Source organism: Sphaerodactylus townsendi, linkage group LG07 (assembly GCF_021028975.2).
Source record: "Sphaerodactylus townsendi isolate TG3544 linkage group LG07, MPM_Stown_v2.3, whole genome shotgun sequence".
Taxonomy (NCBI): domain Eukaryota; kingdom Metazoa; phylum Chordata; class Lepidosauria; order Squamata; family Sphaerodactylidae; genus Sphaerodactylus; species Sphaerodactylus townsendi.
The window spans coordinates 10,519,718-10,534,902 of record NC_059431.1 but is presented as its reverse complement, the minus strand read 5'-3'; the positions used below and the strand labels follow the sequence as shown (position 1 = coordinate 10,534,902).

At 47.7% G+C, this 15,185-nt stretch overlaps 1 protein-coding gene across 1 annotated transcript in view; it reads left to right on the top strand.

Annotated features, from left to right (window-relative positions):
• Nucleotides 1–15,185, top strand: part of LOXHD1 (lipoxygenase homology PLAT domains 1) — a 222,387-nt gene that overhangs the window by 145,924 nt on the left and 61,278 nt on the right. Inside the window, exons 24-25 of the mRNA XM_048504316.1 lie at nt 609–720; nt 3,112–3,320. Coding sequence (XP_048360273.1) covers nt 609–720; nt 3,112–3,320 — 321 coding nt within the window. The remainder of the gene's footprint in view (nt 1–608; nt 721–3,111; nt 3,321–15,185) is intronic.

Below are 15,185 nucleotides of genomic sequence, written 5' to 3'. Positions count from 1 at the left end.
TATTTTATGCCACTGATACATTTGATCAGGGATGAAGCACGCCAGTAATCGTGGGAGCCAGTGTGGTGTAGTGGTTAAGAGCGGGTGCACTCTAATCTGGAGATTGTAAACCCCTTTGAGTCTTCTTACAGGAGAGAAAGGGGGATTTAAATCCAAAATTCTTCTTCTTCTTCTTCTTCTTCTTCTTCTTCTTCTTCTTCTTCTTCTTCTTCTTCTTCTTCTTCTTCTTCTTCTTCTTCTTCTTCTTCTTCTTCTTCTTCTTCTTCTTCTTCTTCTTCTTCTTCTTCTTCTTCTTCTTCTTCTTCTTCTTCTTCTTCTTCTTCTTCTTCTTCTTCTTCTTCTTCTTCTTCTTCTTCTTCTTCTTCTTCTTCTTCTTCTTCGTCTTCGTCTTCGTCTTCGTCTTCGTCTTCGTCTTCGTCTTCGTCTTCGTCTTCGTCTTCGTCTTCGTCTTCTTCGTCTTCTTCGTCTTCTTCGTCTTCTTCGTCTTCGTCTTCTTCTTCCTCCTCCTCCTCCTCCTCCTCCTTTCCTCTTCTTCTAAAACATTTCCAGGTTCAAGAGAGGAAGACCTTTGATTTATCTGCTGGGTGTGTTTTATTCTCTCCCGTCAGTGCTATGATCGTAATCAGAAGAGCATCGAAAATGCATCCCTCAAGGACAGTAATGCAAATGTGAAAGACAAGAAATCTGACGAAGTGGAGGAACCTCCTGTACAAGGAATAAGTAAGGAAATACTAGATGAGGTAATGAGGAAGGACACATGATTGGATGGAGAGCAAGGACACATCATAATCCCTGAACAAAGCATGCTGCGAATCCTAGTTCTCATTGAAGGAACAAAATTGTGTCTAGGGTTTCCCACTTCAAAGCACAGATGGCAACTCATATACCCTTCATTGAAAAAAAATCCCTCCGCATAGAAAAGTAGGGTTCCAGTGAAATGGGTTCTTGCCTAGCTTTCTCCTCTGGCATGTTAGCTTTCTTGACATTCTCAGCCTCAACCCTGGAAACTATTTGGATGGGAGACCTCCACGGAATACCAAGGACATGACACGGAGGCAGGCAGTGGCAAAAACCACCTCTGAATGTCTCTTGACTTGAAACCGCCACCAGGGGTCGCCATAAGTCAGTTGTGATTTGATGGCATTATTAAAAAAATAAGGGCATGCACAGACATTAAGAAACAGTGTAGTTCAGGTGCCTGACGATATGGCAGTAGAGCGGGCCAACGTCCTATTTTGGGGAGGACTTTCGGCGTGGGATTGAAGCGAATGCAGCTCTCTGTGAAAGCAGCGAGACCCAGCTGGGTGTTTATCAGGTTTGAGAAACCTCTCAAGCCTGATTGGCATCTCCAGATCAAGGAGATAGACTGGAGATCAACCAAGTATCTCCTAAAGGTTTTCTCGGTAGAAGAGAGTGTCAAAGGACACTTCTTTCTGCCCTAGAGTGGAACCTGGGAGGGGCACTGCCATCTTGGCTAAACCCAGCTGCGGAAACTGAAAAAATGTAGATATTAATTATAAGCACAGATTTAGAATCATGCTTGGATCCTTAGTGAGGTAGCTGGAAGTCACCATGTGTACGTGTAGATGTTCATGTATGCATTTCCCCCCCTTTTTTATTTAGACGAAGAAGAGTTTGGATTTATATCCCCCCTTTCTCTCCTGCAGGAGACTCAAAGGGGCTGACAATCTCCTTGCCCTTCCCCCTCACAACAAACACTCTGTGAGGTAGGTGGGGCTGAGAGAGCTCTGAGAAGCTGTGACTAGCCCAAGGTCACCCAGCTGGCATGTGTGGGAGTGTACAGGCTAATCTGAATTCCCCAGATAAACCTCCACAGCTCAGGTGGCAGAGCTGGGAATCAAACCTGGTTCCTCCAGATTAGATACACAAGCTCTTAACCTCCTACGCCACTGCTGCTCCTTACTATTATAGGGGGAGGGGGTACTAGATCAGGATTTTTTCTTTATCTTTCTATGTATGTTTCATTTAGATGTGTAAAATAAATTTAAAAATTCTCATTAAGAAAAGATAAACATCTTATTTGGGGGAGGAGAAGGAAACAGTGGGAAGGGACAGGAAATGGAACTGTGCAGAAATTGAGTGAGCAGCGGTATAGAGACGGAGGAAGCAGAGTTTGCATGAAGAGTTTAGCTTTAAAAGGGGCTTGGACAGATTTATGGAGGAGAAGTCGATCTATGGCAGTGATGGCGAACCTTTTTGAGACCGAGTGCCCAAATGGCAACCCCAAACCCACTTATTTATCACAAAGTGCCAACGCGGCAATTTAACCTGAATACTGAGGTTTTAGTTTAGAAAAAACGGTTGGCTCCAAGACGTGCGTTACTCGGCAGTAAGCTTGGTGGTAGTCAGTGGCTTTGCTTTGAAGCAACCGTGCAACTCTTCCAACGGGTGAATCACGACCCTAGGAGGGTTTACTCAGAAGCAAGCCCCATTGCCAGCACCCGAACTTACTCCCAGGTAAAGGATCGCGCTGTAGTTGTTCGCATGAAAATCAGTGGAGTTTAACAGCGCTTAACAGGGTTACCTACACTGCTTCCCCAAAACTAGGTCTTAGGTTTAATGCTAATAACCGAGCCCAGTGGCCCAGGCCAGCCTAGATGTGTGTGTGGGGGGGGCACTCTGTTTGCGTGTGCCCACAGCGAGGGCTCTGAGTGCCACCTCTGGCACCCGTGCCATAGGTTCGCCACCACTGATCTATGGCTACCAATTTTGATCCTCCTTGATCTGAGATTGCAAATGCCTGAACAGACCAGGTGCTCAGGAGCAGCAGAAGGCCATTGCTTTCACCTCCTGCAGGTGAGCTCCCAAAGGCACCTGGTGGGCCACTGCGAGTAGCAGAGTGCTGGACTAGATGGACTCTGGTCTGATCCAGCTGGCTTGTTCTTATGTTCTTAAGAGTGAGGCCAGTCGGCAAGGGAGAATGGGATTGTTCCCCCATACAAGCCACATGCTAGTCTCCACTTGTACAATCCCATTTCAAACACGTGGTCTGGGGAATGAACCCAGAACTCTGCATGCAGAGCGCCTGCTCGGTCACTGTGCTGCGCCTCTTCCCTGCTTGCCTTGACCGGATGTATTGTTCATTTTCAGTGATTCCTTATCATGTAATCATCACCACCGGCAGCGAGGTGGGTTCCGACACCGACAGCCGAGTGTACATTATCATTTCGGGGCCCGGAAAGCTTCGGACCCACCGTCTGTGGCTGGATCTCCCCGATGGTCAGACTGAATTCGCGGATGCATCCGTGGAGAAATTCTCTGTTTTGGGCTTGGATGTGGAAGATGTGAAGAAAGTGGAGGTAACGACATGGCGGAGGAATTGGGTTCAGGGAATGAATGAAGATGGTGTTAGCCACACTTTCGGGGGAAAAGGGGGGCAGAGAGACAGCAGTTTGTTTTTTCAATGACTCACGGGTCAAGTTTACATTGTTATACAGAAGTCGGCATGTACTCAGTGATAGCCCCCCACCCCCGCCAGGGGCGTAATGCCCATTGGGCAAGGTGGGCAGCTGCCCAGGGCATCACCTTGTGGGGGGCATCAAAATGCAGGGTTCATTTTTGGGCATTTTTAGTGGTTTTCCATTTTTGGCATGCAGGGGGCGCAGTTTTTAGGCTAGCGGCACCAAATTATCAGCGTATCATCAGGAGACTGTCCTTATGCTACCCCCCAGGTTTGGTGAGGTTTGGTTCAAGGAGTCCAAAGTTATGGACTCCCAAAGGGGGTGCAAAAAAATTTGGTCGTGGTGGAGTGGCCACCCATGAGGGGGGGCATCCAACTCAGGTTTTGCCCAGGGCTAGTTTGCCCAGGGCTGCCTCGTTACGCCCCTGACCCCCACATTAAAATTAACGGTGGATTCCGCACAGCACAAATATAACGTCTTTGAGTCGTTCTATAGAGCGTGTTGGGGAAGAACTTCGCACAGCTCTCTCCTCCAAAGTGAGCGCAGTCTATTTTATTTCTCTCAACCTAGGTTTTTCAAAGATTGCCCAAACTAGTGATCTTTCCCCCTCAATCTGGGTTGAAGATGATTCCTACCTGCTGAGCAATTGCCGGCAGGCAGAAAACGTTTTATTTCTCCCACTCAAACCTCTTACTTTCATTTCTGCCACTCACAGAAATGTGTGCTGCAGGAGATTTTCTGTGGAAGTTTTCCATGGAGATTTCCTCTCCTTGTTTGCTATTTTGCTGTCAAAAGTAGATAAATAAATTTGACTGCCAGTTTTGAAAAACACTAGCGTCAAGACAGTGACTAATCAGCTCCACACAAACACAGGATGACTATACACAATAAACAATCAAAGGGAACAAAGGCCAGGCTACTTCTATTCAGATGCCTCACCTATTGACCTTGCTATCTCCATTGTTACATGCTACACTTCATTGTTACTCACTTGCCAGGCCACTCCTATTCAGATGCCCTCACCTATTGACCTGTACTCCACTTGCTTTCCTTTCCTACCATCAGATCCTCTGAAGATGCCAGCCACAGATGCAGGTGGAACGTCAGGAGAGAATGCTGCTAGAACACGGCCATACAGCCTGGAAACCACACAGCACCCTAGATGGATAAAGTTTGTTTAGCCTAGTAATCCTGTGCATGTGTCATTTTTCCTCTTTTTGTGTTTTGAGGGGACTGTCTGTGAAGCTACGGCAGAGGCGTAGGGAGGGAAAATGGGGCAACACCTGCTCCGGGTGCCCCTGCGTGCCTTCCCCCCACTTATTTTAGCTGGTGGCAGTAGTCCCGAGCAGCCTGGCAAGGTGAGGTGGGGCCGAGGGATGGCTTGCAGCGGCCCCGCCAGGTTGCTCCTTCAGCCAGTGGAACCTCCGCAGGACACCCGTTGGTCCAGCTGAAGGAGCAGCCTGACAGGACCGGGTCAGGCCAAGGGGGGAAGGAGTAGGGGTGTGGGGGCGATTTTCTGCCCCCCACGTGACTGGACGGTGCCTCCCGGGGCATTTGTCCCCAGGTGGCCCCGTTGAAGCTCCACCTTTGAGCTATGGCAACATAAATAGGCAGAGATTGCAGCTTCTCTAATCATGTTGCCGTAGCTTCACAGACATCCCCTTCAAAACAAAACAAAAAAAGGAAAAACAACAAGTCTACGGGATTGCTAGGCTAAACAAACTTTATTCATCTGCTTTCTGTAGTGTAATCGCCCACAGATGAGCTGGAAGCAATCTCTGTGGGGAATCCCCACAGAGAATCTCTTGTGGTGTACAAAAGGTTGGGTGCCACTGTGAAACTGATAGGAACTTGGTGCAGCAGGCAGTGGTGGGATCCAAAAATTTTAGTAACAGGTTCCCATGGTGGTGGGATTCAAACTGTGGCATAGCGCCAATGGGGCTGGGCGGGGCACAATGGGGGCATGGCCGGGCATTCCGGGGGTGGGGCATTCCTGGGGGGGGGCTGTGGCAAGGACGCAGCCACTGCACCGGTCCTTGGGTGAGAAACGAATGCACGCAGGCGCAGGCTGCCACGCACGCCGGTGCACCTCCTGCTAGACTGCTTCAAGTTCTGCACGCTACTGCTGAGAGGAGGGGCGTAACTAAGGCAAAACTCACGTGGCAAAATCACCCATTAGTCACCCCCTCTCAGCACACACAAATAATTAGTAACCTACTCTCGGGAACCTCTGAGAACCTGCTGGATCCCACCTCTGGCAGCAGGTGGGGAATAAGATCCATTTTGGCTGACAACACTTGTGTTCTCCTGTGCTGTGGGGACACAAAATCCCCAAACGGATCATTTTATAACATTCTAAAGACGTTATATTTATGCTGTGCGGAATCCACCATTCTCTTAACACTGTATGCTTCATTCTACTATCAGTAGTCAGGGAAGGAGCAAAAAACTACATAGGTTCAAGAGGGTGAGGTATGGAGCACAGTCCCCCCAACCTTAATCCAGTTGTTTCTGATTGGCTGCTGGAGATTGACTGTGCACATTTTTTAAAAAACACTTCACCCACACATGTGCAAAAACGGAGAGGCAACAAGATACCAACAAAAGAGGACTGAATTCTGAAAGTTACAGAATATTCAGAAATGGCAAAGTTCACGACATTGCTGAGAGATAAAAGTTTGGGCAATTTTTTTTAAAATGCTGGAGACCTTTTATGGAATATTTTGTGAAAATCTGTTCAAACAGAGAAGCAGTGGCAGGGTTTGAAATGGAAAGAAAACAGTAGATTGTAAACACCCAGAATACATTTAAGAAACCACCATTGAACTAATGTTTTAATTACATGCTGTGGCTAGAGCTAACTTTTACTCAATGATGAAATATGTATTGTCGAAGGCTTTCACGGCCGGAATCACTGGGGTGCTGTGTGGTTTCCGGGCTGTATGGCCGTGTTCTATTTATTTATTTTATTTATTTATTATTTAGATTTTTATACCGCCCCATCCCCAAGGGGCTCTGGGCGGTGTACAACATAAAATACAGCTAAAATACTAGTTAAAACAATTTAAAGCAGCGATAATCATAAGAGGCGTCCGGCAACCCCACTTTTGAAATCCTCCCTAGGAGGGAGGGACGGCGAGTCCCATTAGTTGGAAAGGGGGGGGGGGCATCAGCGGCTGGTGCCTCCAAAGGCCTGGCGGAACAACTCCGTCTTACAGGCCCTGCGGAACTCACCAAGATCCCGCAGGGCCCGGACAGTTGGAGGAAGAGTGTTCCACCAGGCCGGGGCCAGAGCCGTAAAGGCCCTGGCCCGCGTGGAGGCCAGCCGCATCATCGAGGGGCCGGGGACCACCAACAGATTGGCCTCCGCTGAACGGAGAGGCCGTATAGGGACATATGGGGTGATGCGGTCTCGAAGATACAAGGGTCCCAGGCCGCGTAAGGCCTTAAAGGTCAACACCAGCACCTTGAAAATGATTCGGAACTCCACGTTTCGCCTGCATCTGTGGCTGGCATCTTCAGAGGATCCTCTGAAGATGCCAGCCACAGATGCAGGCGAAATGTCAGGAGAGAATGCTGCTAGAACACGGCCATACAGCCCGGAAACCACACAGCACCCAAATGATGAAATAGCTGGGTGCCAATATATAATGTGTATTGGATTGTGGTTTTTTTTCTTTTCTTATGTTTATATGTTTTGGTTGGTTGTTTTATGTGTGAAAAATGAAAATGATTATGAAAAAAGGCTTCACCCGCAGCTGCCAGTCCAGTATAAGTGTCTTCACTGTGGGAATGAAAGCAAGCTGTGTGTAAGGAAGAAAATATTTTAAACACTCTTTTTCATTTTACAATGAAAGCAGAACTTCTGCCCAAAATGTTAAAGACTCAGGCTCATTCCGCACACGCAGAATAATGCACTTTCAAGCTGCTTTCAGGGCTCTTTGAAGCTGTGCGGAATGGCAAAAACAGTTGTGAAAGCAGCTTGAAAGTGCATTATTTTGCGTGTGCGGAATGAGCCTTATTGTTAGGTAAGCATAATCTCACTCTCTTACAAACTGCAGTTGGCTCTACCTCCTGCAACAGACACTGTGGCCCCTTCCGCACATGCAGAGTAATTGCACTTTCAATCCGCTTTCACGTTTGTTTGCAAGTGGATTTTGCTATTCCGCACAGTACAATCCCGCTGCCAAGTGCATTGAAAGTGGATTGAAAATGCATTATTCTGCGTGTGCGGGAGGGGCCTGTGATTTTGCCCACCGCACTATCCTGTGGTTGCATCCACCACCCAGAATTCCAAAGGTGCCCACAGGCTGAAAAAAGTTGGGAACCCCTTCTCTAACCACGGTTGAGCAAAAAGTTAAATTGTGGACCATCAAAAGTTCCAGAAAGGACTTGAGAATAAAACTGCAAAGATTGTCATGCCCTTATATAAAGCAGTGGTGCAACCGCACTTGGAGTACTATGTTCAGTTCTGGTCGCCACATCTCAAAAAGGATATTGAGGAGATAGAAAAAGTGCAGAGAAGGGCAACGAGGATGATTGAGGGACTGGAGCACCTTCCCTATGAGGAGAGGCTGCAGCGTTTGGGACTCTTTAGTTTGGAGAGGAGACGGCTGAGGGGGGATATGATTGAAGTCTACAAAATTATGCATGGGGTAGAAAATGTTGACAGAGAGAAATTTTTCTCTCTTTCTCACAATACTAGAACCAGGGGGCAATCATTGAAAATGCTGGGGGGAAGAATTAGGACTAATAAAAGGAAACACTTCTTCACGCAACGTGTGATTGGTGTTTGGAATATGCTGCCACAGGAGGTTGTGATGGCCACTAACCTGGATAGCTTTAAAAGGGGCTTGGACAGATTGATGGAGGAGAAGTCGATGTATGGCTACCAATCTTGATCCTCTTTGATCTGAGATTGCAAATGCCTTAGCAGACCAGGTGCTCGGGAGCAACAGCCGCAGAAGGCCATTACTTTCACCTCCTGCAGGTGAGCTCCCAAAGACACCTGGTGGGCCACTGCGAGTAGCAGAGAGCTGGACTAGAGGGACTCTGGTCTGATCCAGCTGGCTTGGTCTTATGTTCTTATGTTCTTAAATAAAGCTTTATTGTTTGCGGGCCAGAGAAATGGGGCTTGCGCCCCCTAGGCGCAGTTCCCCCTCTGTGGAACTCTGCCAAAAGCAAATCTTTCATACACTGAAACAAACAAGGATCAGGCTATTCCAAATAAGGTTACGTATTGCCGTATCCTAAATTCATTAGTTCACACACATTCCAGTTGTCCTGGACATGTTCTTCTTGCAAGTTTTGCAGTCTTCTGCTACGCACGTCTACAGACACTTACGGATTCCTTAGCAAACAGAGGTGACAGAAGCTAAAGCCTTAAGATGTTCATTAAATAGGATCAACCCCACTGGGTTCTGAGGCTCCTTCCGCACATGCAGAATAATGCACTTTCAAACTGCTTTCAGTTCTCTTTGAAGCTGTGCGGAATAGCAAACTCCACTTGCAAACAGTTGTGAAAGTGGTTTGAAAACGCATTATTTTGCGTGTGCGGAAGGGGCCTGAGATTTCACCAGGCATGTCCCACACACAATCATCAGTAACTTTGACACCATCTGAGTTCGAATTCTGTTTTTCCAACATAATGAAAATGCTACCAGCCTGCGATTGAAAAAGTACAGGATTGTCAGTCGACTGATTGGCTGTAATGTAGGGTTGAAGCAGGGAGGAGGTTGCTGAATCATACATTCCATAGGCATGTCTCATACCATACTCTAACCTTAAAAGAATAATGTGGTTCGTTTATTTATTTTCAGCAACCTGATAAGAACATAAGAACATAAGAACAAGCCAGCTGGATCAGACCAGAGTCCATCTAGTCCAGCTCTCTGCTACTCTGCTACCCACCAGGTGCCTTTGGGAACTCACGTGCAGGAGGTGAAGGCAATGGCCTTCTGCGGCTGTTGCTCCCGAGCACCTGGTCTGTTAAGGCATTTGCAATCTGAGATCAAGGAGGATCAAGATTGGTAGCCATAAATCGACTTCTCCTCCATAAATCTGTCCAAGCCCCTTTTAAAGCTGTCCAGGTTAGTGGCCATCACCACCTCCTGTGGCAGCATATTCCAAACAACAATCACACGTTGCGTGAAGAAGTGTTTCCTTTTATTAGTCCTAATTCTTCCCCCCCAGCATTTTCAATGGATGCCCCCTGGTTCTAGTATTGTGAGAAAGAGAGAAAAATTCCTGTCTGTCAACATTTTCTACCCCATGCATAATTTTATAGACTTCAATCATATCCCCCCTCAGACGTCTCCTCTCCAAACACTGCAGCCTCTCCTCATAGGGAGGGTGCTCCAGTCCCTCAATCATCCTTGTTGCCCTTCTCTGCACTGTTTCTATCTCTTCAATATCCTTTTTGAGATGTGGCGACCAGAACTGAACACAGTACTCCAAGTGTGGTCGCACCACTGCTTTATATAAGGGCATGACAATCTTTGCAGTCTTCACGTGAAAACAGATAGGCCTGCAAGGGAAACAAAGTGATAGATGTTAGCATAAAGAGATGGGGAAATAAGCCAGCATGGAGAGCTGCATCCTATAAGTTGCATCCTAACAATAAGGATACTGCAAGAAGCAATAGCTAACAAGAGACGTTCTATTGGCAGATAAACCTTTATGATAGAGGAAGACAGGAAGCACCACAAGAAGGGGGGGGGAAGTGAGAGAATTCAATAAGCTCATGATAGCAGAAGGCATAAATTACAGCTCCCCTTACAGTTTGAGTGGGTTAAATGCGCTCTGTATCGTTTACTTTGACCTCGCAGCTGTCGCTAACATGCTGTTTCCTCTCCAGCGGTAGAACGCACTAGACCGCTGCAAACGGCAGGGGTTGCATTCTAACTTTGAATTCTCCTCCACACAACCTGCCTTCACGCAGAAAGCCAGCCCGGCATGGAGGAAAGTTTCTTCTCTCTTTGCTTTGGTTTTCTATTCTTGGGGAGTTTTTTTTTAAACACAAGAGCGCTTGACAAAGAGTTGATCTTGATCAGAGTTTCATAAACAGCTCGCAGTGAGAACTTCTTGTATAATTTTCCGCCTCGGCGTGGAAATGGTTTTCGCAGCTTGCCAGACCTTGGGAGACCTCTCATAGGAGAGCATTAATCGTAGCTTGTAAGTGACGTGTGCAGATCAGAGATGCCAGCAAAGGAACCCTTATGTAACTGAAGGTTTGACAGGCAGCATTTCCATACACAATAACTCTGCTGTGCTATCAAAAATATTCAGAATGGCCTATAGACAACGTGGACACATTGGCACATGACTATATATCTTGAGAGACAGCATGGTGTGGTGGTTAGGAGCAGGTGCACTCGAATCTGGAGAACCGGGTTTGATTCCCCGCTCTGCCACTTGAGCTGTGGAGGCTTATCTGGGGAACCAAATTAACATGTGCGCTTCAACACACACCAGCTGGGTGACCTTGGGCTGGTCACAATTCTTCGGAGCTCTCTCAGCCCCACCTACCTCACAGGGTGTTTGTTGTGAGGGGGGAAGGAGATTGTAAGCCCCTTTGAATCTCCTTACAGGAGAGAAAGGGGAATATAAATCCGAACTTGTCTCCTTCTTCTTCCTGTTACACTTCAGGAATTTGAGACGTAGCGCAGAACACCAAATTCCCCCAGCGATTCGCTCTAATTATCTGCGGCTGCATAGATATTACCAGGGCAATAACGTCTCTAATGGGAGCGATCACTGAAATGGTTAGATAAAGTGATCAATTGTTTGTGGGGGGGTGGAGGGTGGGAGAGATACAAGCCATCTATCATCTCAGATGGAGCAGCTGATGAAAAAAATGACGATACGAAGGCTGGACTAGGAAATAAGTTCTTTGTTTGTAACAGAGCCAGCAAACAGGGATTTCTGCGCCGTCACTAATGACGAACAGCGTTTCCTTTGAACGCGATGAACCGTCAGTCCTTCCAGTGTTTTTCATGAGCGGGTTGTTCATTAGGGCTGAGTGACTGGTAGGTTTCCTTGGACTGATTGGGATGTGTAATGATGCTGATAAGGACGTGCCTCCGATTAATCCCCGAGGTAATTACACGGTGACATGTGCCGCCGTTCCGGCAGAGGAGCCTGCAACCCTGAGTAGTTTATCAGGCCTTTCCGACTGTGCCGGCTGAGAGGATTCTCATCTTGGGAGAGCTGAGCAGGGTTGAGTTCCTTCAGAAAGCAGAGGAAGATCCCTGCCAGGCTATCTTTTTGACACTGTCACTCCTGAAAATTTAGTCCTGCGTAGAGCCGAGCTAATCTTTTCACAGTTTCCCACAAGTCATTCTCAGTTTTGCTGGGAAAAGATCTTCCTCTTGTAGATGGTTTTTATGAAATCACTTGCCTCGTTCGTTGATGAGGCTCCCATTTGCTGTAATTTCCTGGGACCTGAAGGATGCATTCATGTAGCCAAATCTGACTGGCTGTCATTTTAAGAGGTTGTTTTGCTTGCTGTGTGATCCCTGATTAGCTAGGATGAGACATGTAACCAAAAAGGTAAAAGGTAACCAAAGTGGTAACCAAAATGGTCAAAGGTCTGGAATCCATGCCCTATGAAGAGAGACTGAGGGAGCTGGGGATGTTTAGATGTTGTTTTGCTTGCTGTGTGATCCCTGATTAGCTAGGATGAGACATGTGACCAAAAAGGTAAAAGGTAACCAAAGTGGTAACCAAAATGGTCAAAGGTCTGGAATCCATGCCCTATGAAGAGAGACTGAGGGAGCTGGGGATGTTTAGATGTTGTTTTGCTTGCTGTGTGATCCCTGATTAGCTAGGATGAGACATGTGACCAAAAAGGTAAAAGGTAACCAAAGTGGTAACCAAAATGGTCAAAGGTCTGGAATCCATACCCTATGAAGAGAGTCTTAGGGAGCTGGGGATGTTTAGTCGGAAGAAGCGAAGGTTAAGGGGGGACGTTATAGCTATGTTTAAATATTTGAAGGGATATCATGTCAAAGAGGGAGCAAGCTTGTTTTCTGCTGCCTCAGAGACTAGGACACGGAGTCATGGATTCAAGGTGCAGGAAAAGAGAGTCCACCTAAATATTAGCAAGAACTTTCAAACTGTCAGGGCCAGTGGTGGGATTCAAAAATTTTAGTAGGTTCCCATGGTGGTGGGATTCAAACTGTGGCATAGCGCCAATAGGGCTGGGTGGGGCATTCCGGGGGCGTGGCCGGGCATTCTGGGGGCGGGGCATTCCTGGGCACGGCTGTGGCAAGAATGCAAACGCTGCGCCGGTCCTTGGGCGGGAAACGAATGTGCGCAGGCTGTCACGCACGCCGGTGCACCTCCTGCTAGACTGCTTCCAGTTCTGCACGCTACTGCTGAGAGGAGGGGCGTAACTAAGGCAAAAATCACGTGGCAAAATCACCAATTAGTAACCCCCTCTCGGCACACACAAATAATTAGTCACCTACTTTCGGGAACCTGTGAGAACCTGCTGGATCCCACCTCTGGTCAGGGCTGTTCGACAATGGAATTCTCTGCCTCAGAGCGTGATGGAGTTTCTTTCTTTGGCGGTTGTTAAAGAGAGGCGGGATGATCACCTGTCAGGAGTGCTTTGATTGTGTGTTCCTGCATGGCAGGGGGTTGGACTTGATGGCCCTTCTGGTCTCTTCCAACTCTATGATTCTATGTGACAAATTAAAAAGCATATTCTTAGCTGCTTTTGGTGGTACCCTCTCATAGCCAAGTCTGACTGGATTGCTAGAGCTGTTCATTATGTGATCCCTGGTTGGCTTGGATCCTCCAAGTGATTAATTCAGGTAGGAGCAAGAAAATGGTTGTGAATAATACTTTACCCTAGCTTTCCTCTTCTGAGCTCAGGGTGGCATATACACCTCTCCCCACTCCATTTAAACCCAGCAACAAACCTGTGAAGTACATCTGAGGTCATCCCATGAGTTTCACAATGGTTGGATCTGAACTCCCCACAGGGTTTGCACAATATAGTTCGGGGGTGGGCTATCATACCGAAATAGTAGTCTTTGACCTGGACCTCAAAACTGGAGAATATTTGGGTCATGCGATTGTGTGTGTGAGCTTTCAATTTATGGCAGTGGTGGCGAACCTATGGCACGCATGCCAGAGGTGGCACTCAGAGCCCTCTCTGTGGGCACGCACACAGAGTTTGTCCTGTAGGCGGAGCATAAAATCACCCCCCACACACACACACACACATCTAGGCTGGCCTTGCTTCTGAGTAAACCCTCCTAGGGTTGTGATTCACCCATTCAAAGTGTTGCACGGTTGCTTCAACAAGCGTACTCTCAAGTAAAGAGCACCTTGGAGCGAACCATTTTTTCTAAACTAAAACCTCAGTATTCAGGTTAAATTGCCGTGTTGGCACTTTGCCATAAATAAGTGGGTTTTGGGTTGCAATTTGGGCACTCGGTCTCAAAAAGGTTCGCCATCACTGATTTATGGCAATACTATGAATTAAAGACCTCCAGAATGCCCTAACATTAATGGCCATGGCTTTGATTGTTGAGTCCCTCCATCCTCTTTTCCTGCTGCCTTCAACTTTCCTAGTATTATCGCCTTTTCCAGCAAGTCTCATTTTCTCGTAATATGACAAATTACGATAGCCTCAGTCTTTGGATTATTACACCGTTATTTCAGCCTCCACCTTTTGGGCTGAGAAATCAGATAAGGCTGCCATTAGATTGTACCGTGCCTGCTCTCGGCTTCACGGAAAAAATGCTTTTCCTGTTTTGCTTCTGAGGCTCAGAGCTTGCCTTTCAAATTGACTCCGGCCTGGGATCATGGGCATGGATTGGATGTGGGAGTGATCTTATTGATGCTGGGAAAAAAAAAATCAGAATGGTACCCCGAAACTACTGGTACCCCCTATCTGGTGGCCCACCAGGCCTGGCATCCAAACAGAGGTGTACTGGGGGAAAATGGCGCCTGAAGGAACGCCTCCTCAGCGTGCCCCCGCCCCCCATGCCCCACTTACTTTAGCCAGCGGAGGAGGGTGGTGATGGCAGTCCTGGGCAGCCTGGCGGTGGCCCCAAACATCCTGACAGGGCTGGGCCAAGGGGTGCCCAGCGAGCCCACGGCAGGCTCCCAGCCTGAGTGCTCCCCCACGTGATCAATTGGGTAGTGCCTAGGGCAGTGGTGGCGAACCTATGGCACGGGTGCCAGAGATGTCACTCAGAGCCCTTTCTGTGGGCACGCGTGCACAGAGTTCGTCATGTGGGGGGGCAGAAAATCACCCCCCCACACACACACATATCTAGGCTGGGCTGGGCATGATCCTTTACCTGGGAGTAAGCTTGGTTGCTGGCAATGGGGCTTGCTTCTGAGTAAACCCACCTAGGGTCGTGATTCACCCATTTGAAGTGTTGCATGGTTGCTTCACCAAGCTTACTCCAGAGTAACACACGCCTTGGAGCCAACCGTTTTTTTCTAAATTAAACCTCAGAATTCAGGTTAAATTGCCGTGTTGGCACTTTGCGATAAATAAATGGGTTTTGGGTTGCAATTTGGGCACTCGGTCTCAAAAATGTTCGCCATCACTGGCCGAGGGTCAATTGACCCCCATGTGCCCCTGACAGATACGCCACTGCATCCACACAACAGGGGGCCTGGAGATCTCTTGGAATTCCCTCTGATCTCTAGCCTATACAGAACCATTTCCCTGGAGAAAATGACTGTTCTGGAAGGTGGACTCTACAGCGGAGCTGCCTCACTTCTCCAGACTCTGTC